The sequence below is a fragment of the Micromesistius poutassou genome (genome assembly GCF_964030765.1).
Source record: "Micromesistius poutassou genome assembly, chromosome: 1".
Lineage (NCBI taxonomy): Eukaryota > Metazoa > Chordata > Actinopteri > Gadiformes > Gadidae > Micromesistius > Micromesistius poutassou.
This window is the reverse complement of record NC_140271.1, coordinates 8,115,057-8,138,815: the sequence shown is the minus strand read 5'-3', so window position 1 is coordinate 8,138,815 and position 23,759 is coordinate 8,115,057. Positions and strand designations below refer to the sequence as shown.

Below are 23,759 nucleotides of genomic sequence, written 5' to 3'. Positions count from 1 at the left end.
CCTATGAGAGGGAGAAACAGAGGGAGATAGACAGAGAGAGAGAGAGACACACACACACACACACACACACACACACACACACACACACACACACACACACACACACACACACACACACACACACACACCGGTACACCATCTCCATTCTGGGGAAGGTTAGCCTGTCTGAACCAATCAGGTTCTGACTATCTCTCCATACAGTGAAGGTAAAGCACCGCAGTGCCACTAAATCTTTTTGTTTCATTTACAAAGCAGAAGTGGCTGCAAGGTCAAGTCATGGGTGATAAGCAAATAAGCACATTTGTTGGCTGTAAATGTGCAGGACCAAGAAAGAAATATCAAGAATTTAATTTAATTTTTTGTCCAGATTTTCAGATCTTGGATGATCTATTTTAACCATCTTATCTTATCATATTTATATATTCCTGCTATAGCATATATCAAGTACATTAAAAGTAAACAAGCCAGCTTAGATCTAGTGTGGTGTAATTATACAGGGCTTTGTTTAAAACCAGAGTGTGTGGGGGAATTTGTGTGTGTGTATTCACTTGTTACACTAACAATAACAATATGTGTCAAAAATAACTGAGGGCCAGAGCCTCAAGACAGGATGAGTCATCTTCTGTGCATGTGTGTGCCCATAGTCGCATTTGTGTGTGTGGCGTGGGCGTGTGACTAGCTGCACAGCAGAATATTCTGTTGACTCACTCAATTCTTCCTTTGGTTGACGGTACAGTTTGTCCCCCCGACCTCCTTTCACTTCCTCTTCCCAGCTCCCCCACCTACTCCAACTCCCCCAACTCCTGCCTGCTCCTTCCACCCACCTCTTCCAATCTTATCACCTCAGACAACACTCTGTACCATGTGAAATATAAAGGAAAGATTTGATTCCATTCATCCATTTAGCATATAGCACATTATATATATATAGCACAAAGTGATTATGAGATGATATCGAGAAGAGTTGACAAAAAATGGACCATGACCAAGTATTGTTATTGAACACATACAGTGAAGCAACTTATAATGAAGTGTTATTTTGTTGATATGTGTCATTAATGAGCAGGTAGAGGGTTTGGGCCTCTTGGTGGACTGGAGGGCGCCTGAAGGTAGACTGTGGATATGAGAGTTCAAATCCACAACCTTTTGGCTGGACGTTCGACACGCAAACCTCTATTCTGCGCTGCGTTTCACCCTCCGAGCAATGAGAGAACTCTGCTGACACGGTTCAGCGTTCAGTCCCTTGCCCACGCTAGTCATTACAATCCAGACGTCTTGTCTTGCTAAATCAACCGGCATCGATAGCCTGCAGATGGGGTCAACGTATGAGGTCAACGTATGTTGGGGGGGCGGGTGGGCGGTGAATAGATGATTATACGCCCTACAATCATCTACCAACTCATTCCCTGAGGATCTCACACACACACACACACACACACACTCCTAAATCTCAACATTCAATTATCGAACATGGAAGAAATGAATCATTGAAAGCTCCATATAAAAAGCTCTGTTAAATTGCAAAGCACATACAAATAATAAATACAAATAATATTTAATAGCTTGGACGCTAACCCTCACCTGGGTGTGTAAGAGCCATGCTGTGATATATTTAAACATGGTAGAATGAACACAAATACACACAAATGTGAGAGAGAGAGAGAGAGAGAGAGAGAGAGAGAGAGAGAGAGAGAGAGAGAGAGAGAGAGAGAGAGAGAGGGGGGGGTTGTAGAAGAACAGGTGGCACTTGGATAATTAACGACACGTGATGGGAAATGGAAGAGGCTTTGGGTCACAAGGTCAAAAGCAATCTTCTCTGCCTCTTTGTTTGCTCAGTGGTCATCTCATTCTTCTGGTCACTCTCCTAACCTATGCCTGTTCCTTATTATCACCACCATATCACTCTCTCGCTCTTACATCGTCTCTCTCGCCTTTATGCATAGGGATGAAGACTTTAAAAATGAAGGTCCGGATTGGTTTCAGGGTATGCTGGAACAAGACTCAGGGTGTGTGGATAGGCTGGAAGACTCACAATGGGCCTTTTTCAACTGGCGGCCCTCTTGGTTCCATCTTTAGCTAGCGTTTAGAACCAAGATAGCCACTAGGTGAAAAATCAATTTATTATACAGATCTTCTTAATGCTGTAGAAGGCTCCATTCACTTGAATGGGCCTTCCCAACGTTCAGGGGTCAATTATTTTTGCATAATTGACCGTTGCTAAGCATAATTGACTGCTGTCAAGGAAAGTGGATTTCTTGCCTCTGATTCACGTAAGTTTAACGTCTTTGGCAAATTATTTTTCTGCTGATCAACACTACGAATGGTAACAAATAAATTGTAAAGTGTGATTTTTTGGTTTTGGCAAGTAGCCGTGTAATAAGCGGGATAATGTATAGAACGCTGTTCATTATGGGGAAAAAAGGCCGAAGCAAGACCGGTTCGCCCTGTTGTGACTTATTTTCCCGATAATGACCGACGTTCTATACATTATTCCTTACGTAATCCATGACTGTAAACAATGGCAATATAGCATGTTGCTCTTTCTAACATATACATATTTTGTGAAGTAATTGTATGGCAAATAATGTATGTCCTAAAACTCTGTGCTGACCAACGCACATTGATATCCAGACCAAATTGCTAAGTCTCCGTTGTTTACATTTTATAAAGGCACACAATATTGGCATTGTCATTTCGCAAAATTATACTGGTAACGGATGTTTTAGTGAAGCCAGGGGTGAAGCCAGGAGCCAGTTATGATTGTTTTATCACCCAGACTGGTCTTGTCCTTTAAAGCCTTGTGTGTCGGTTGAATGTTGGTTTGTGTTTAATATTTTGTTGAATGCAACATGTACATTTATTCAACATCAACATCATCGAAAATCTTTTAACAGGGTTCATTTTTTATTTGAACCGGGTACCATTGTGTCATCTGTACTTTTACTGGAGATTACCCGCTGCTGTGTTGACCTTGAATGCTTGTCTATTAGACCTGAACGAGGCCATCCCAGAGACGGAGCTATTGGACAACAGCATCCAAAAGGGGCGGGCCCAGCTGTCCATCAAGTCGCGGAGGCAGCGGCCCTCGCGGTCCCGTTACCGTGACAGCGTCAGTTCCACAGAGGGGGATGACAGTCTAGAGAGGAAGGTGAGGTGACACCTTGAATGTATTTGCAGCATTTATTTTTTTCCAAAACTACCCCTGCGTCATAAATGCCTTTACGTAAATGTACCAAACTATTATTATGGTGTTTATATTAATGTGTGTGGGTCTCTTTGTGTGTGTGTGTGTGTGTGTGTGTGTGTCTCTCTCTTTATTTGTGTGAGTGTGTGTATGTGTTTTTGTGAATTTGTGTCATTGTTGTGTCGTGTCCATTTTAATGTGAGCGTGTCAATTTGTCCATTTGTGTGTGTTTGTATGTGTTTATATGTGTCTGTGTGCCCATTTCTGTGTGTGTGTGTGTGTGTGTGTGTGTGTGTTCCCATCTGTGGATGTGTGTGTGTGTATTTGTATTTGTGTATTTGATTTCCCATTTGTGTATGTGTGTATGTGTGTGTTTGTGTGTGTTAGTACCAGGACAGCCCCTTACACTCAGCTCGCTCTCCACTCCAATTGGCCACAAGCGGCTCCACCCCTTCCCCTGATTTGTTGCTCCCGTCAAGAAGTACTGCGTTCTCATTCGACAGTCCCCTGGTAATAATTCATGCATTCATATTTTTGCAACAACGAGCATCACGTTTCAGTGGGCACCACAAAATTGCTGTTTTTCAAAGACCTTGAAAAACTCAGGAACTACATTTTCCTCACAACACAACATACATTTGCTTGATGAGGTCCAAATCTGTCTGTTGAAACCGAGTGGTTGTGTTGCTGGGTGTCGTGCTACAGATTAATACCTATTAAAATGCTCCATTCACGTCAACGTCTTTGGTGGACTATTTCTCTGGTGATCAACATTACGAATGCTGGTAAATAAATTGTAAAAAGTTATTTTTTAGTTTTGGCAAGTAGCCGTGTAATAAGCGGGATAATGTATAGAACGTCGCTGGTTTGCCCTGCCGGGCTTATTTCCTGATAATTACCAGCGTTCTATACATTATCACTTACTTAATATATTTGTGCACACATTTGTTTTATAAATTTCCTCCAATTCTAAATAAATTCAAAACTAAATGAAAACCATTAAAAAATATATATAATAAATCAGATAAACTGCTTCCATGATCAGGTGCGTCGCTCAGCAGAGGATGGAGGCTCGTCATTGGCTGCCACGCCACGCAGGCGGTACCGGCAACTGACCAATGCCACGTCTCAGGAAGCCTTGGTCACGCCCTCCAGCTCCCCGTCAAAGTCCTGCCCCTCCTCTAACTGCTCCCCTGTTTACATGAGGAGGAACAAGAGACCTGACAGCGAAGGTTAAGGCGCACACACACACACACACACACACACACACACACACACACACATACACACTTTAAGCAGTAGTGCCTCCATTGCTTCCCCCCTTGGTGTGTTAAGAATGTGCCTCTGGGAATTGTTGCAGTGATGAAAGCGTTTTTTCCGTGTGTGTGTGTGTGTGTGTGTGTGTGTGTGTGTGTGTGTGTGTGTGTGTGTATGTGTAGTATTGGTGTCAGATACTAGCCCAGCTGACCCCGGTAGCCCGACTGTTATCTTTGACAAGAAGACCAAGAGACGCTTCCTGGATCTGGGGTGACTGAAACACACACATACACGCACCCAAACACACACACACAAACCTGAAAACCTGCACAGTCCCGCACAGTCACAAACACACAAGTACACACATACATTCACACATTCCTTTTATTCTTCCTTTTATTCTTTCCCCCTCTCAATACCCTCTTCATCCCACCATCTCCCCCCCCCCTCTCTCTCTCTCTCTCCCACCATCTAGCCTCCCTCTCATTCTAACTCTCTCCCTCTCTAACTCCCTCTCTCTCCCTCTCTCTTGTATCTCCCCAGTGTGACTCTGAGGCGTTCCTATGTTCGGGTGAGGAAAGATAAATCCAACAGGCTGTCAGTGGGCAGCAGGTGAGTCTGCGGAGGTCCTGAAGTCAACTTCCATTTTTAGAAATGAACCAACATGAACAAACATACAGACAAGGTTCTTGGGTGTTTTCAGACATCCGTTTAATATAGCCGTTACGGACACACATAGAGAAGCATTAGAGTTTGAGCAGTGGTGTGAATATACCATACACCTGTATTTTCTCCTTTTCTATCTTTGTTCATCCAGACATTTAATATTATACAGCAGTCAAAAGGCCCAAACACACCGAAGCCATGCCTAGAATCCGAATGGAAGACTTTAATGTGTCCTTGTCTTCACACCGGAGGCCTACTAAATCCCACACACACTTACTCATCAGGCCATTTGTATTGATCAGTGGTCAAAATGTTTCAAAAAGTGTCGATGCCGGAATACTAGACCCCGCTCCGAAAGAAACACTCGGCTCCGCAATGCACCTCAGCCCCGCCTGCTGTGGAAGTGCTCATTGATTAACATGGGAGCGGACTAAAAGACGATGCACTTTATGCTTGTGCGCTAAGCTCTAGCTTTGGTGTGTTTTGGCAGTCTCAGTAAGGTGCAGGCATGTGCACAGGGGTGTGGCTACAGTAGCCCAGGCCACCGCCCCTGTGCCCTCTTTGGCTAAAGTGCGTTCTGGCCACAAGAACACGGAAACGTGAAAGATTTTAATTGTTTCGGAATAATTGTTCAATTGTTCTCGTTTTTTACTACTGCATATACTGTTTCAGAATAGAATATCATTCTAAATATATCAGATCAAACTCAATGCAGTCATCATTTGTTCTTGCTCTGTGACTCGTCTGAAAATCCAGACTCCTTATTTGCTTGAGTCACGGCCCTGGTGTATTTGGGATCAGAAACTGAGCCATACCTCTCCATCCTAGCACTATCTACAACACTACCCTGCACCCCCAGGCAGGATACCATAGAGGAGACCCAAAAAGCCCACCAGCGACCACAAAGTGTTAGAGATAAAACAATCTGGTTTGTTTCCAGGTTAAGCCATCATGGTATATAGCATATAATATATCTTTATGTTATGGCTTACTTGCCTGATCGGCCAACCATGCATGTGCTTGCTCTCAATTGAATATTCATTGTTTCTGAAATGATGTTGATGTTGATGAATAAATAATTTGCTGTATGTGGACAGCTTATTTTCTGTCTGATCTTTCATGTGCCGCCCATCCTAACCGTTGCTGGTTCTGCTCCGCAGGGAACCATCGGAGAGCCCGTCGCGGACGTCCGCGACCTTTGTTCCGTTTTCCTGGTTTACAGAGAGCCGGGGGTCAGTTTCGTCGTCTGTTACCCCACCCTGCTCCCCCAAAATACCCCCCCTCGGCACGCAAAGCCCCTGCAAGTCACATTCACAGGTGGGACCCTCTATGTGTGCGTCCACTTGCATCGTATTATATATATTTGAACGTTTTTTTTTTGCCTTTATGGGCAGGAAAGAGAAGAGAGAGAGAGGAGAGCAGGTTGGAGAAGAGAGATGTAAATTGCCAATATATAAATAGGTTGTAATGTTACTTAAAACATTTCACCTTCCCCGACTCTCTGTTTTGTAGAGCCTGTAGGCTGATTTATAATATATATTGGAGGGTGAAGGATGGATGTGATGTCTTAGCGCTCCTAGTTTTGTATTATTAGTTTGAATTGTGTAGTTAGGTTGTATTATTGGTTTGTGTTGTGTAGTAAGTTTGTATTATTTGTTTGTATTGTGTAGTGAGTTTGTATTGTTAATTTGTATTGTGTAGTAGATTTGTATTATTAGATTGTATTGTGTAGTTAGTTTGTATTATTAGTTTGTGTTGTGTAGTAGGTTTGTATTATTAGTTTGTATTGTGTAGTTAGTTTGTATTGTTAGTTTGTATTGTGTAGTAGGTTGGTATTATTAGTTTGTATTGTGTAGTAGGTTGGTATTATTAGTTTGTATTGTGTAGTTAGTTTGTATCTTTTAATCCAGTAGAGAGACTTCCTTATTATAAGACAAACACAACTATATATTTAAATCATATGGTTTGCATTTATAAGGCAGAGAGAGACTGAGAGATAATTTCTATTGGGCATAAAAAGGGGATAACTTGAGAGAGATAGTCTTTTTTTTCTGATTCAATTTTTTTGTACATCAGACCGATGTAGGTCTTTTAACAAGACCAACATATAGGTTAGATCTTTGCAAACACGCATGCACACATGCATACACACATGCACACACACACACACACACACACACACACACACACACACACACACACACACACACACACACACACACACACTCACTCACTCACTCACTCACTCACTCACTCACTCACACACACACACACACACACACACACACACACACACACACACACACACACACACACACATACACACACACACACACACACACACACACACACACACACACACACACACAGCACTTCTTTCTACCACTTCCATTCAATTACTCTCACACATAATGTTACCATCCTGCTTGTCAGTCTCTCTTCCTTTTCCTCTGTTTATCTCTCTCTCTCTCTCTCTCTCTCTCTCTCTCTCTCTCTCTCTCTCTCTCTCTCTCTTCAACTCTCTCTCGCTCTCTCCCCTCCATTACTGATAAGTGGAAAAAAGCCCATTAAATCTCCATCAAAAGCCTTCCTAATGGGTTTTATAGGCTTACAATGAATATGTGTGTGTGTGTGTGTGTGTGTGTGTGTGTGTGTGTGTGTGTGTGTGTGTGTGTGTGTGTGTGATTGTGTGCGTGTCTGTGTGTAAGGTTGCATACACATTTGTGCAGAAACATCAGTGGGAGTGTGCAAGCATGCCCATTAGTTGATGACCATCTGTGTGTGTCTCTGTGTGTGTGTTGGGGTGTGTGTGTGTGTGTGTGTGTGTGTGTGTGTGTGTGTGTGTGTGCCTTGAGAACGCCTTGCTTGTGGGTTGTGTGTGCATCTGTGTGTACTGTGCATGTATCGTGTGTTTGTGAGTACCTGTGTATGTGCACTATATCAGTATATCAGCCATCGTTCCGATGAAGCTGTGTAAATGGCCATGATTTGATTATTGGAATCTGTTTGAATAATCCTGTTAGCCATAGTATTGCATTAGAGAAGGACAGTGGGGTGGGCACGGGCTAATCAGAGAGGCGCAGCTGTTCTAGAGAACCAGAAAGATGCATGCCTTTGTGTTTCTCTTAGATCAGTCAGAGAATGGATTTGAAATGGTCTCGAGGATGAGGATGGTGGTGGTGATGGTTGTAATGGTGGCTACAATGGTGATGTTGGTGGATGTGATAGTAGTCCTATGGCGTTTATAGGGGTTGTGATGGTGTTTATGTTGGTTGTGATGGTGATAGTGATGACGATGATGATGCTGATGATGGTGATTTATTCGAGTGGCTTCAAATTCCTTTGATAAAGGAGTAAGGAAAACAAAACAATGTCTATGTCTCTCTCCCTCTCTCTCTCTCCTAGGAGTCGGCTCTCAGTGAGGAGTTCTCCCCCAGGAGTCCCCCAGAGGACACCACCTCCCCTCCACTAGACCCCTGCTCCTCCTCCCGCTCCTCACACCCCTACCAAACGCTGTCACAGTCCTCTGACGAGGTGAGGTGTACTGGTGGACACACACACACACACACACACACACACACACACACACACACACACACACACACACACACACACACACACACACACACACACACACACACACACGCACTCTTTTTCTATTTAACTCATCGTTTTCTTCTCTCCATGGTTTCCCATAAGGTTTTTCCCACCAGAGCTCAGTGCTCCGTGTGTCTGACCAGTTCTGTACATCTTCCCTCTTATTCCCCACCGGCAGCCCTTTGAGGAGCCTACGTGCGCCGTTTCGTCGTGGACCACCCAACAGGTGTGTCAGTGGCTGCGGGGACTCAGCATGGAGCAGTACGTCCCTGAGTTCACCTCCCAGGACGTGGACGGTCGCCAGCTCCTGCAGATTGACAGCAACAAGCTGAAGGTGAGGACGATCACAGACAAATTGGACCGGTGACATCAACATCAAAGCTAGTAATAAATATTTCCTTTCTTTCTTTTTATCCCCTCCTCTGCTCTTGCCTTGTCCTCTTCTCCTTGTCCTCCTCTCATCTCCTCTCCTTCCCTGTCCTCTCCAGGGACTTGGTGTGAACTCTTCTGACCGCACCACACTCAAGCGTAGAATCAAAGAAATCCACACTGCGGTGGAGAAGGAACGCAAAGCTTTGGATAAATTTGAGAAACAGAAAGAGAAACAGCAGCGCAAAAAAGACCAAGAACAGCGCAGGAATTAGGCACTGCCACTAGAGGACGACCAATTACAATTTATAAACCCAGGCGATCGGACCGATGTCACTGAAGAATATAGAAGCTACTGTTTACCATTGAACATGAATGTTGGGTTATTTATGTTTCAGCCATGCAGCTTCTGGACGTAACAAGCTATAATTTGGAAACATTATATTGCTAATATGGTAAAACAAACTAAACACGAATGCTATATAAAAATATAGGCACCTGCAGAGTCAAACATAAAATATGAATTTAGAAACTCATATTACTTCAATGTAAGAAACAACAGCACACTCAGTGGTGTGTTTAGATGTTCTGAAATGAAAACAAATAGGAAATATAATAGAATGTAATAAGTAGGCTGTTACACGCTGCAGAATGAATCCCCTGAACATTTTTAATAATGCATGGGTGTAGAAAAAAATAGGCTATTCATCTTTTTCTTAAACTTTGTAGATGTGGCTTTTGACAAGCAAAATTCAGTTTATCTTTTGTGTGACTTTGACTCTGATATTGACCAGGTTTCTTAACCATTCAACTGAAAAGTGGCTTGTTTTGAAATTGTGGGCGACAGCACCAAAGGGTTTCTTTTTATAGAAAGAAAGACAAATTGGACTTGGCTAAAGTATAGCCTGTGATAAGATAGTCCAATTTAAATACTCCGCTGTCTTTATTGTCTACCAGAAGATTGTATCAATTTTGTAACCTTGGGTACATTTTCTACAGACTCCTAAACACCAAAAACGATCAGTTGCAATACAAGTCGAACCCTATCATTTCAATTTCAATAAGACAGAGTGTAGGCAAGAATCAAGAGACTACCCTCTGTCAAATAATGTCATATTGTTAGCGATGATACCAAGACATAGAAACCACTAGAAACCTGAGTCAATAGAAACCTGGTTTAAAAAAGGGAGGAAAAAAAGTTAAGAAGAAAAGCTGCAATGATCCACCCCTGGCGATACAAGGCTTCGGTTTCTGAGTACTACTACTTCTACTACTACTAGTGTGAGTATTAGTGCCAGATATGAAGCAATTATTATTATTTATTAAATGAAAAATATCTTATATTTATTATTATTATTTATATTATTTTCTTATGGTATCCAAAAGCATTGCGTGGTTTATTTTCTTTCATTGTCTTAATAAATGTTATTAATTAAATGTAATTTGTTAATGTCTCACATCAGTGTGTCTGCATGCGTGTGTATGTGTGTGTGTTTGTGTGAGTGTGGGCATGTGAATGTGTGAGCCTAGAAAGCTGAGGACTGTAAACTATGATATATATCAAATATGGCACTTCAGAATGTATTTATTGAAGTATATTTATAATTGGTTCATCAACTAGTGAATCTGGCATGGAACTGCCTTTCTTCCATCCATTCTCTTTCTTCAGACAAATGACTTGTGCTTTAGATAAAAGCGCCCTAAATGTAAATGTAAACTAATGAAACTTAAACAACTACATGTATGGTTTGGTAGATATTACAATACTTGTAGAATTCAGTACAAGTAAAGAATATCAGTATTTCAATGTTAAACATTTCCAGTATTGGCTCATACTGTAATGTTATCCTATTGTGTCACGTCAAGCCTGGAGGGGGTGTGGCCCTTTTATTTCCTCCCAAACTATTTAATGCAATTTTAACACAAATTTAACAAAAATATATAAAAACAACAACAACAAAAATATATAGTAATGCCTCACCCACACACCAAGACCAGCCTTTGTGTTTTGCAATGAATATAAGTCTGGCCTTTGCTGGGCATCAACGGAATTCAAATGGCGCTCACTGCAGAGCCAAATGGTTGGAGCTTACCTGTATCCCATCTCTATGGATCTAGTACAGGTGAATGGGTTTTACGGGGTAGGTTTAGGGGGTTGCGGTTAGAGTATAGATTAGCTTTAGGGATTAGGGTTAAGTTTAGGGGTTATGGTTACACGTTAATTGTTAGGGTTTTGTTTAGGTTTAGGGGTGATAGTTAGGTGAGGGGCTATTATTAGGGTTACGTATAGGGTTTCCGGTATGGATCTGACCGTTAAACTAATTTTTTTTTTGTTGTTCCTCCTTCCGTCATGTCAGCCAGAGGCTTCTTCAGAGAAGCAGTTAGTTGCTACTCAAAGTTGCGCTACCATGTCCGTAAGTTGGGGTGGGGTTAGACTGGAGCCAAGGGTGTGGTTGGATTTAGAGCCCATTGGTTCTGCAGTGAGCAGCCTCTCATTGATTTCCAAATATGTCAGTGACCTTATAACCTGACCATTAGGATAGGGGCTTTTTGGATAGGGGTAGGAACTTTCAAAAAAGACTTGGCAGGTGATTAGATAAACCCTCAGTCTATCACCTTCCATCACGTAAATTATGTTGTTCCTCATAGGACACTGATTGGTCTGAACCACTGGTGGTTTGGAGGCAAAATTTCTCAAAATACACAAACAATAAATCATACATATGCGTCCCCTCCCTCCCATCCCCATAGCAGAGATAAACAGAAATTGGGAGACCTTCAAGTACAAAATAGATAATTGGCAGGTTCAGACTGCAGAAACAAAGAAGACATAACAAAACAAAAAAATAAATACTACAATCACAGTGTATGCGGGGGAGCATTCTATCTAACATTGTATGGCTTTAGTTATCCCCATCCTCTGGAACAACTGTCAACTGTCTTTACATAAAGTATACGTTTCTCAGTGAACCTTTCAGAATTGTAAGGACACCCATTGGAACACACACACACACACACACACACACACACACACACACACACACACACGCACGCACACTCGCACACACATGCACGCACGCACGCACGCTCACACACCCACACACGCGGCATATATATATTTATTTATTTATATGACAATTTATTTATTTATTTATAGGCCTATACACAACTTTCCATTCCAATACAATAAGCACCAACAAACAAAAGGACATTGCTACATTGTTTGATTAAACATAATTTATTTCAGTTCTCATTAAACAGCAAAATCAGGGCTGGAGAAACGTTTAAAAGGGCTGCTACGATATGATACAACTTTATTAATCCCCAGTAGGAGAAATTCTATAATAATTCTATAGAAATTATATTCTATACATTTATACAGTGAAGAAACAACTACTTAGTATCAGACAGGCCAGTGAATAATTGCACAATGTTTATATATATGATTGCCCTTGGTGTTGCAATTATTGGGAAATCTAAATGGAATGTTTATTATAATGACATCCTTCATTCAAATGGATGGATGGATGTCATATGTAGGCCTAGTTGGAAAGAGAAGGAACAGGGACTCAAAATTATCCTTAAAATGGCATTGAATTAAAGTCTAGCACACGACAGAAGTCACGGGCTTCCTCTAGATGGCGCTGTAAGATGGCCGTTAGTGGTGGATTTCATGATTGTTTGAAAGAATCATTTCGCGTCGGTCAGTTCGCCAAGAAGAGTCGTCCGTTAGTTTGTTCGTTTGCATTTCCGGTAGCGGTGAATCATGATTCTCAGTCACTTGGGCCGTTTCTCAATTCGCGTTCTCGTGTGTTCTCGTGTACTTGCGTTCTCGATAAACGTCATCAGTGGTAGCCCAAGCACTGTTCCAATTCCAAGTACGCGAGTACGCGAGTACTGTCGTAAAACCCGGAAGTGTTCTCGATGCGTTCTCGATGAGGCCGTTCTACCGAGGATGCATCGGAGGTGACTCGTGTGGACTTGGGACCGTTAAATATCCCAGAATGCATCATCGAGTCCGCTGCTGTTCCAATTGCAGGTGCGTACTCGCGTTCTCGGAAGTCCGTACTTGAAAGTCCGGACTTGCCAAGTACGTACTTCCAAGTCCGCGAGAACGTAGTCCGCGTACTTGGTATTGAGAAACGGCCTTGCTGTTCGCATTCTCGTGTGTACTCGTGTACTTGCGTTCTCGGTAAACGTCATCAGTGGTAGCCTGTTATGATATTTTAGTCCAGGAAAGGCCGCCGAGAGGATCAGGACAGGATCGCTTTTAACTCACTTTATTTGGTTAAGGTTTTGGTCTATTGTCTATCGTCTATGAAACAAAAGGAGAGGGATAGTATATAACACGCGTGGAGCGTCTCTAAGCTTGATATCTAGGATACGCCGCCTAAGAGATTCTGCTTCTATGTTGGCGGGGTCCGAGTTAAATAGGCAGGTAGAGGTGGGCGTGTTCTGTGGCTTTAAAAGCCCGCCCCCTTCATCTATGTATGATCAGCTGCTGCCCCCTTGTGGCTATGCGCAAGTGTTACAGCTTATGTTATATGTATTCGGTACTGTGGCTATGGGAGAATATTATGGCTGAAATATGTTACAAGCCCAAGCACTGTTCCAATTCCAAGTACGCGAGTACGCGAGTACTGTCGTAAAACGCAGAAGTGTTCTCGATGCGTTCTCGATGAGGCCGTTCTACCGAGGATGCATCGGAGGTGACTCGTGTGGACTTGGGACCGTTAAATATCCCAGGATGCATCATCGAGTCCGCTGCTGTTCCAATTGTACTCGCGTTCTCGGAAGTCTGTACTTGAAAGTCCGGACTTGCCAAGTACATACTTCCAAGTCCGTGAGTACGTAGTCCGCATACTTGGTATTGAGAAACGGCTACTGAGTCGGTCAGACTCGGCTCCTCGTTCTCGTTCAAACGAATCGCGAATGCACGTTCTCAGCCGAGTCGGTCAGACTCGGCTCCTCCCTCGTTCTCGTTCAAACAAATCGCGAATGCAGTTCTCAGCCGAGTCGGTCAGACTCAGCTCCTCCCTCGTTTTCATTCTCAAACGAATCACGATCGTGCAATGGTGCAAACAGTCATCAATCAACACAACATTAACTAAGTTCCTTTTAGCTGAGGAGTGCTTCATGTTCGGAATCGGGATGTTGTTGCCCGGCTGACTCTCGTGACTTCTCAGTCCTCGAGTCTTCACCACTAAACACAGCGACTGTGCTCAGCGACTAGTGGGCAGAGCTGGGAGTCGAGTCTCGGAGAACGAACGAGACGAACGATGACGAACAAGAGCGGCGAATCAGGTTGGTTGGTTCGTTTTAAAGAGTCGTTCGTTCTAACTGATTTGTTCGCGAACGAGCCACCACTAATGGCCGTTTCAAAGTTTGCCTCGTGTTCAAGTCAGTTAGTCATTGAATTCAACATGATTGCTTTCAGAAGGAAGCAATGTAAGTATGATTCAGAAGAGCTTTGGCTACAACTGTCAATTTATTATTTTATGATTATGATTCTGTTATAGAAATATTGAACATACGTCAGGTATTACTGGACTATTACTGAAAAGCTGTAATATGAATACTATTGAGCTAACAGCTGTCAGCTTCATTTCCGTGGGCCATGGTGTGCAATCAGCTACCTGGAGACATTTATCAGCTACCTGCTATTCTGGCGGTCGATACAGAACCGTCACATGTAGCTGGTGCCCATAGAGTTTTAAGCCTGGAACCAAGCCAATCATCCGTCAGGCTAGTCGTGACTATAAAACATTTGATTCGGGGCAAAATAATTAATTTGTAAAACGGAAAGGCTGATAGTCAACCGATGCGTCCCAAATTCAGCAGAGGAGTCCATGCTAACGTTCAGCTCACAAACCTCCATTGCTGTGTTCCAATATCCATACGTCCATGAGTACACTTGCACGTAGTACACTATCCGCACTGACTAAGTGCGCTGATTTTCAGATGTCAGTGTCGTTCCAAATCGAATACTCCATGGTGCACTACCCGGAAATTACGATCGCGACTGCCGCCGTGGCTCCTCCCCCGCAATAAACATCCCGCTTTGAACAGTGAACTCTTTACGCATAGTAGCTATAAAAGCTATAAAAGCTACAAAATAATATATTTAGATTTTTTTATTTATTTGAGTTTTTATGTAAAAAAGTTTAAAAAAAAAAAAGTTTTTAAGGAAAAAAGGAAAAAAAAGGAAAAAAAGTAGTCCACAGTCCCCCAACACGCCCTGGTGGGGGACTGTGCAAGGGGTCAACCAGTACCACAGAGGCAACCAGTACCACAGAGGGTGGTGCGGGCAAAAGCGACGCATTGACGCAATGACGCATTGACATTGCTGCGGAGGCTACAGCCTCCGCAGCAATGTCACTGCGGTACTGGTTGACCCCTTGCTCTTTTGGGGAGGAGCTGGTGCAGCTGGACCAATGGGTTGGAGAAGGGAGAATACTGTCGATCAGCTGGTCTGAATCTTCCGTCGTCACTCATGGCTGCACCACCATCTGTTGTAGCAATTGCCCTCTTCCCTATTGATGGGGGAGCCGGTGATGCCGCACCAATGGGAAGGACTTTGGAGTAGGTCTCTAAAGTCAGGGGTCTCAGGGTCCTTCCACGTTTCCCCAGTTTTGCCATTTCTCCCTTCAATGGGAGGGAGCAGGGAGCATTGCGCTTGGCGTGCAGGTTTGGATGTAACTGCTACGCTTTTGGCTGGCCCACCATCTGTTGAGGCAGTTTTTAAACATAATAAACATAAAGAGATTTAGGTTTACAAATGATCTCTGACTCTTGGTAATTCAAATGTTTTGCCTTGATCATTAAGCAGTGCCCTTCTTTACCTAAATATTGTTTTTATATACTAATATACTTTTTATAAATAGATAAACTTATAGGAAATACAGTTATAGGATTCTAAATCCATCAAAAAAATGGTATTCTACCAGTTTTTGGTGGGTTTCCTGGAGATGGGGACATGCATCTCAGCGTAGTCTTCTTCATCGAGGCATGGTCGAGAACGTGACCTGGAGTCATCCTCTTTGATGAGTCCAAACTTTAAAGAAAATAAACACAGGCTCAACATTAAAGCAAAAATGCCTGCGAGCACAAAAGCCTTGGGACACTTTGATTCACATTCATATGTCATGCTAACCAAGTGTTAGAAACATTCAGGGGGGATGGTTAGCCAACTCAGCCACATCGCTGGCCTTGTAATAGACTATTTTGCCACAACCGCTGATCAAACATATTTGATGAGCTCTACTGTGACCAGGTAGTGCACTCACTGTTGGCAACGCTGGATGAAGTCCAGCAGGTCAGGGTCACTGGGGCCCAGAAGACGCTCCAGCCTCTTGGAGCCTCCTTGGCAGGATCTTCTCCCCCGACACATTGCGCCTGATATGTTTCAGCTTGCCCTCCTCGTCTGCACATTATACAGCATCACACTGATTTAACATTGTTGATTTCACATTGTTGGATTAACATTGTTCATTTTTTTAAGATCACCAGGCGCAGGAACCAGGTGCATCGCACTTGGTGAGCAGGTCTGGATGTAACTGCTACACTTTTGGCTACCCCACCATCTGTGGTAGCAGTTGACCTTTTGCCTGTCTTGGTGTCTTGGTGGAGGAGCCAGTCTAATCGCACCAATGGGAGGGAACAGGGAGTCTGGCTCTAAAGTCAGGGGTCTCAAGATCCTTCCTTGTTCCCCCAGTTTTGCCTTTTCCCCCTGATCCATTGTCTGCGGCTGGCCGCCAGTGGCCTTGACTGGTTTCAGACGTTGCCTACAGTGAGTGCACTACCTGGTCACAGTTATAGAGGTTATAGAGTTATAGGACTCTAAATCCATCAAAAAAATTGTATTCTACAAGTTTTTGGTGGGTTTCCTGGGGATGGGGCCATGCGTCCCAGTGAAGTCTTCTTCATCCAGGCATGGTCGAGAGCCTGACCTGGAGTCATCCTCTTTGATGAGTCCCAACTTTTAAGAAAATAAACACAGGCTGAATATTAAACAAAAAAAGCCTGCAAACACAGAAGCCTTGGGACACTTTGATTCACAATGCCGCATGTTAACCGAGTGTTGGTAGAAACATTCAGGGGTCATGGTTAGCCAACTCAGCCACATCACCGGCCTTGTAGTAGACTATTTTGCCACAACCGCTGATCAAACATATTTGGTGAGGTCTACTGTGACCAGGTAGTGCACTCATTGTAGGCAACACTGGATAAAGTCCAGCAGGTCAGGATCGCTGATGCCCAGAAGACTCTCCAGGCTCTTGGGGCCTGGCAGGATCTTCTACCCCGACATGTTGTGCCTGGTATATTTCAGCTTGCCCTGCTTGTATATTATGCATATTATACAGCATCACACTGATTTAACATTGTTTCACATTGTTGGATTAACATTCATTTTTTTTAAGATCACAAGTAATGTTAACTGAAACCTCGATCATATGCCATAAAGTAAAATCCTCACCAAAAAACTCATTCCTTTGCAATGCCGAAGCCATTATTTCTGCTGGAGGCATTCCCAGTATCTGAAATTAGACAACCATACCCAATAGTCAATTTACAACGTAATGCTTGTTTTGCCTAGTTTATAGTTTTGTCTTGTCTAACCCTAATCTTAAATCGGTATTGTTATTAAATAAATCATTAAAATATATTGAGAAAATTATCATGGTTTAAGGTCCCATAACATGCCACCAGGTGTGGTGTGATTAGCCATTCAAGTTCAAAGGAGTTCAAAGGAAATGCAGATGTGTTTCCGGAACACAAAGGAGTCCTTCATGCGGAACACGTGGTGGTCATCTTCTGGATCCTTGTCCCGCAGGTGATGGAGGATGCTCCTTTCCTTTTGCCCCAGTCTATGATACCTAGATCCCACATAACATTGTTTTTAAGGTGGTGCACGTTACCCAGGGCGGCGTCCTCTGTGGGCCACACCGGTGACATTAAGCAGAAGTGTATTTCCCCCTTGATTCCGTGTTCTTCATATAAATGTTAAAGCCATGGTTAGGAGATCAAGGTTAATGGCATCAACTTAGACTCTGGGCAAGTTTCCAGTTAAACCTTTGGGATTTTATGGTTCCGACCCTATTATAGCGTCTTTGCTGTAGTGTGATTGTTCTTTTTCTATGTATTTGTTGTGTGCTGTGAAGGTGTCTCTTTAGTGTATGATTTTACCTAGGCTGGTTGTATAGTAGCTTGAGGGCCACAAGCTCATTGTGCTGGTGGTCAAAACACTTGAGGACCTGTCCATAGATCCCCTTCCCAAGAACACCAAGCACCTCATAGCGATAAGAAATGTGATACCTTGTGACCTGTAGAAAATAGGTTATTGGTTATTTTTCAAAATATTATTAGTATTATGATTATAATATGATAATATTATTATAATTAAAAAAATCATCAATCAATCATTATTGGCATTCTTTTTAATGATACGATGTCAGTTTCAAACCCATGACACTATGTGTACTGTGTACTTTGTTGTAATGATTCAGTCATTATAAAAGTATAAATTATATATATTGCCAGAAACACTAAACTAATTGTGATGCATTAAGCCTATTCCCCAATTTACAAGGAAACAGAGAGGTATTTGTTCTCCTGCTCAGTGCCTTGGGTATCTACAAAGGCACTTCATTCACAAAGTTAATTCTTTAAGCACAAAGCAACACCATCGGTCATAAATATTGCTGTCAACAGAAAGTTACCTGCTTATAGAAATACTGCCTATCGTCAAAGCCATGGTTGTTGTTCTTGGTATCTCTTGAGCCAGGGATCTTCATGGCATCCATGTCCATGTCCTTGTAGCCTTTGATTTCCTCCTGCATATTTGGTCATGCCGTTACCAAAGGCCTCCAATGCCTCTGTACAGCAATATGGAGAAATAAAAAAATACACAGGGAACATTAGACGAACCAAGCCCAATAAAGTATGTATTACTAGAGTGCTCTAATGGTTAAAGAGCCGCTCTCTCTCTCTCTCTCTCTCTCACTCACTCACTCACTCACTCACTCACTCACTCACTCACTCACGCACACTAATTGAACACTAATTGAACACTAATTGAACACCAATTTTTTCTGTAAACCTTTCTGCGTTACACATAATAAATAAAATAACCTTACCAGCAGGTGACATGGGCAGTTTGGGTCCTTCAAAGAACCTCCCAGACGGGCCTGGTCTCCCTCCAACTGGGCGTGGGGTCTCCGGTTCACTCTAAGACAATGGTCATTTAGAAGCAGTTCTACAATTACCTCTAGTGGAGCTAATGCTGCGGATCATTCCTGCCGCTTCAATGTATGGATTTAAGCCTAAATTCTGTGCACATTTCTCCACTCATTTTACATGAAAGGTATTCAAGTTAGCAATCAAAACATTATTTTAAATTTGATCAGGAAATAATTAATGAGTATGAAGGAGATGCATGGCTGGAAAATAACGACACCAAGGACTTACCGTCACGACGGCTTTGAGCGGGTGTACTTTCTCGCAGGGCCTCGCTGTGTATCGCTCCTGGCAGGCTTCCGTCGCGGCTGCACCAGGCACGGCGCGGGGACTGCTGCAGTGTTCCAATAGAGAAAATACTTGAGAAGGTAGATTGATCACTAAAGGTTAAGCAACAAGGCCTACGTCACGTAGCACTCATACAATAATTAATTCGATTAGTTAAGTAATTAATTATGTGAAGGAGGTCCGCATCGTGGGAGGCCTTCATATTGTGAAGAAGGTATGCATCAAATGAACGATTAAACACATGTACGACAGGGCCTACAAAGTAGGCCTAATCCTATTTATGTGCCAAATCCAGAGTAAATCATTAAAAAAAATTAATCGGTTTATGCTGAAAAAAATCGAACGTTTCTCACAGCCACGGAAACGTACCTCTGTTGTGCACTGGAGCAAACCGTCAACCGTCAATATTCAGGATTATTCGATTAACTACCTTGGATGAGATTAGTGTTTATGTGCGTGTGTGTGTGTGTGTATATTTCACACACACACACACACACACACACACACACACACACACACACACACACACACACACACACACACACACACACACACACACACACGCATGCAGCATTTATTTATAGGCCTACACACAACTTTCCATTCGAATACAGTAAGCACCAACAAACAATAAACGGACATTGCTACGTTGTTTGATTAAAAATAATTTATTTCAGTTTTCATTAAGTAAAATCTGGGCTGGAGAAACGTTTCAAAGGCTGCTATACATTTATACAGCGAACAAACAACCACTTACTATCAGTCAGGAAAGTGAATAATTGACAAGCACGGTGTGGTTATTTATAGGATTATAGGAAGAGGTCAAGCTCTGGACAAGAAGTGTGGACGTCAACTGGGAGAGGATGGGGAGAGGGAGCCAGCGGGATTGACCAGATTGTCCAGCTGCAATGAGGCAGGGTTGCAATTCCTTAGCACTGTTGCAATTATTGGGAAATCAACATCTTTCATTCAAAGTTTGATGTCAATGTACTGGAAAGACCTTTAGTTTCTTGCAGAAACAACACAAGACTAAAGAAGCTAACAATAATCAGAGGGAAATCGTCAAAATTGTCGAGTGATATCTCTTCAGATCAGAAGAGTCTTCAATATGCGAGCTGACAACTGTCACTCAAACATTAGAAAAAAATAACATTATGCTGCTCATTGTGACGTCATAAGAGAGATAACCTCTTGACCGTGGCACACACACACACACACACACACACACACACACACACACACACACACATGCACGCACGCCTGCACACACACACACACACACACACACACACACACACACACACACACACACACACACACACACACACACACACACACACAGTTTAATACTTTTATTTGGATCATAACAAGTGGGGAGGTACAAATGATCCAAACATTAATGGAAGCATTGCAGGACTAAGCAGGCTTGACCAAACAGAGAATGCCTTATGCTAATACAACTATTTTGATCATGGATACACATTGCATCTTCTTCTCCAGATTGCTAAACTGCCTATTGTGGCAGAGATGAAGCAGTACTTTGCAAGTCTTTTTGCATTTGGTTTGTTCAGTCCACAGTGTTGTAGCCCACGCAATACAAGCTTGTGAACATGTCCTAGACTTCCAAAAATAAGAACAATTAATGTGCAATTAAAACCTAGATTTGTGATACTGTTAGCCAGTGGTTGATATTTTAAAAGCTTGAAACAAATGTTCATATATAAATCAAAACAACATGCTAGTTCCACAATAGTCACATTATTATTGGAGACATCTAGAATGGTAATATCAGGGGTATTTGGTATATTACTGAAAGTAGTATTGTTATTTTGTGCGCAATTTAACCAGTCCATTTTAACTGCAGAGTGTTTGTATATCTTGTTTGCACTTGTACTTCTTTAATCCTGTGTGTTATTAGGTCCACCAGCCTATCATGCCTTGCAATGTACAGGCCTTTGTAAAAATTGCATCCATTCAGGACGTGTGCGATGGTTTCGTTGTCATGGGTGGTAGGATTGAGAATGCAGTGTGGGTCGTGGCTGGGGGAATATACCAAGTGGACAAGTTAGATTTTGTCGGGAGTACTTGGAGGCGGGCTTTGATGGTAAAGATGAGAACATCCTCGCCGATCGACACGTTTGAGTAGATGGTGTGAGAGAGGGATTGATCTACGAATGGTAAGCATGCAAGTTTTCCCTGAAGTCTGAGGTTTTTCCAGTGTTGCGCGCTTTGTGTGCGCTTCATGGAGAGGATGACAGCTCTTGCCGTTGTTAATGGTAACTCGCGACGCTCGTCGCCGAGCTCATAAGTTGCGCGGGGGTAAATGAGTGGGTCCGCAATGATGTCTGTGAGTGCGATTGTTGCATCATCCTCCATGGGCATCCTGTTTTAGGGCACACCAGTGCTGGTCTTTCAAAGAGGGGAAGCTCATTTTCGGCCTACATCATAAAAGTTGTCAATTTATTTATACGTCAATTCTGCTCTCTATTCCTTTTCTCTCTGCTCCACTTCACTTTACATTTTCCCAAGGGGAGGATAACAGCATCGAAAGAGGTGAAAAGCATTATAATTCGGGGCATGTGGAGAGTTTCAGTTATGCGGATGGAGAGATTGACGATCTTGTCCACGCCAGTCACAGGGAGCGTGACGCAGTAGCTCTCAACAGCTCCACCGGCTGGCGGAGTTGTTGAGCGGATCTTTTTTTTTTTTTTCGTGTGCTCGTGCCGCCCCCCCTGTAATGCCGCCCCGGGCGGCTGCCTGCTTCGCCCATACCTAAAACCGCCACTGGCGTGACGTCACATGCATGTAGTCTTTCTCATTGTGTATTCTCTAACAGCCTTTAACTTAACAATTGCACAATTAACGGTCAAACTCTTGATATGAAAAATTATAATTTAAACCCACAAACAACATATGTGTAATCCGGGGCATATAAAGACTAGGACCAGAAAATAATTACTTTCTCTCCATTGAAACCCATTCATATTTTACGATCTCATAGGTCCCATGGGGACCACCGGAAGGGGCGGGACTTACGAGCTATATTGAAGTGGATGGACGCTGAGTTCAACAGGCAAATGCACTGTGACGCTACGGGAATGTATGAGAAGGAAATCGAGTCAGTCGACCTGCGATAAACAGCTGATTCTGAACGAACTCGTCTTCGAGATGTACGTGTTCTAACTAGTGATGGATTTCATGATTTGTTTGCTTGAATCAGTTCGCGTCGGTCAGTTCGCCAAGAAGAATCATTCAAATCGTTTGTTTGTTTGTTTGTTCAGTCGCGTTTCTGGTAGCGGTGAATCATGGTTCTCAGCTGAGTCGGTCAGACTCAGCTCCTCCCTCGTTCTCATTCTCAAACGAATCACGATTGTGCAATGGTGCAAACGGTCATCAATCAACACGACATTAACTAAGTTCCTTTCATCTGAGGAGTGCTTCATGTTCGGAATCGGGATGTTGTTGCCCGGCTGGCTCTCATGACGTCTCAGTCCTCGAGTCAATCACAGTCAGCGAACGAACAGCGACTCGCGAGTCAGTGCGTCGGTGACTCAGCGACTAGTGGGTGGGTCTGGGAGTCGAGTCTCGGAGAACGAACGGTACGAACGAGATGAACGAGAGCGAACTGTCGGTGATTTGTTCGCAAACGACCCATCATGAAATGTTAACACAACAGTATATATTTGACCATTTCATTTTTGAAATTTTAGGGGAAGACGAGCTTCCCTTGCAGTCTTGCAGTCAGAGAAATCACCACTGATTGGAATTTACAGTTTTCTATTGCACATTGAAATGCGTAGCTGAGCCCAGAAATTGACTAGTAGTAGTAGAAATTTTGAATTAATTTGTCCCACACTGACTTTACATCATAAATTGTCAATTTATGTATATGTAAATTATGCTCTCTGTTCCTTTTCAAGGAAATGCTCTATCATACCAACTAGCTGTCTTTTCCAGTGACTTGACCAGTGTCCTCTCAATGGTCAGCAGAGCTAGGCTGCTTAAACGGCCTTGGCCCATTGTGTTATGGGTGTAGGACTTGAGCCGCTTTAAACAGGAGAAGCTCCTTTCTACACATGCAGATGTAGCTCTAATTGTTGCCACTAATGAGAACAGTTTGTAAAGCCGGCATTGCACTTTCCAACTCCATGTCTTTAAGGAA

At 42.9% G+C, this 23,759-nt stretch overlaps 1 protein-coding gene across 1 annotated transcript in view; it reads left to right on the top strand.

The window, feature by feature from the left end:
* The window catches only part of samd14 (sterile alpha motif domain containing 14), a gene marked incomplete at both ends in the record, with an annotated part of 11,668 nt that extends 2,320 nt beyond the window's left edge, over window positions 1-9,348 (top strand). The window contains 9 exons of the mRNA XM_084488727.1: window positions 2,991-3,148; window positions 3,578-3,694; window positions 4,230-4,416; window positions 4,624-4,711; window positions 4,985-5,053; window positions 6,268-6,424; window positions 8,513-8,641; window positions 8,883-9,038; window positions 9,193-9,348. Coding sequence (XP_084344853.1) covers window positions 2,991-3,148; window positions 3,578-3,694; window positions 4,230-4,416; window positions 4,624-4,711; window positions 4,985-5,053; window positions 6,268-6,424; window positions 8,513-8,641; window positions 8,883-9,038; window positions 9,193-9,348 — 1,217 coding nt within the window. The remainder of the gene's footprint in view (window positions 1-2,990; window positions 3,149-3,577; window positions 3,695-4,229; window positions 4,417-4,623; window positions 4,712-4,984; window positions 5,054-6,267; window positions 6,425-8,512; window positions 8,642-8,882; window positions 9,039-9,192) is intronic.
* Between the last annotated feature and the right edge of the window lie 14,411 nt (window positions 9,349-23,759).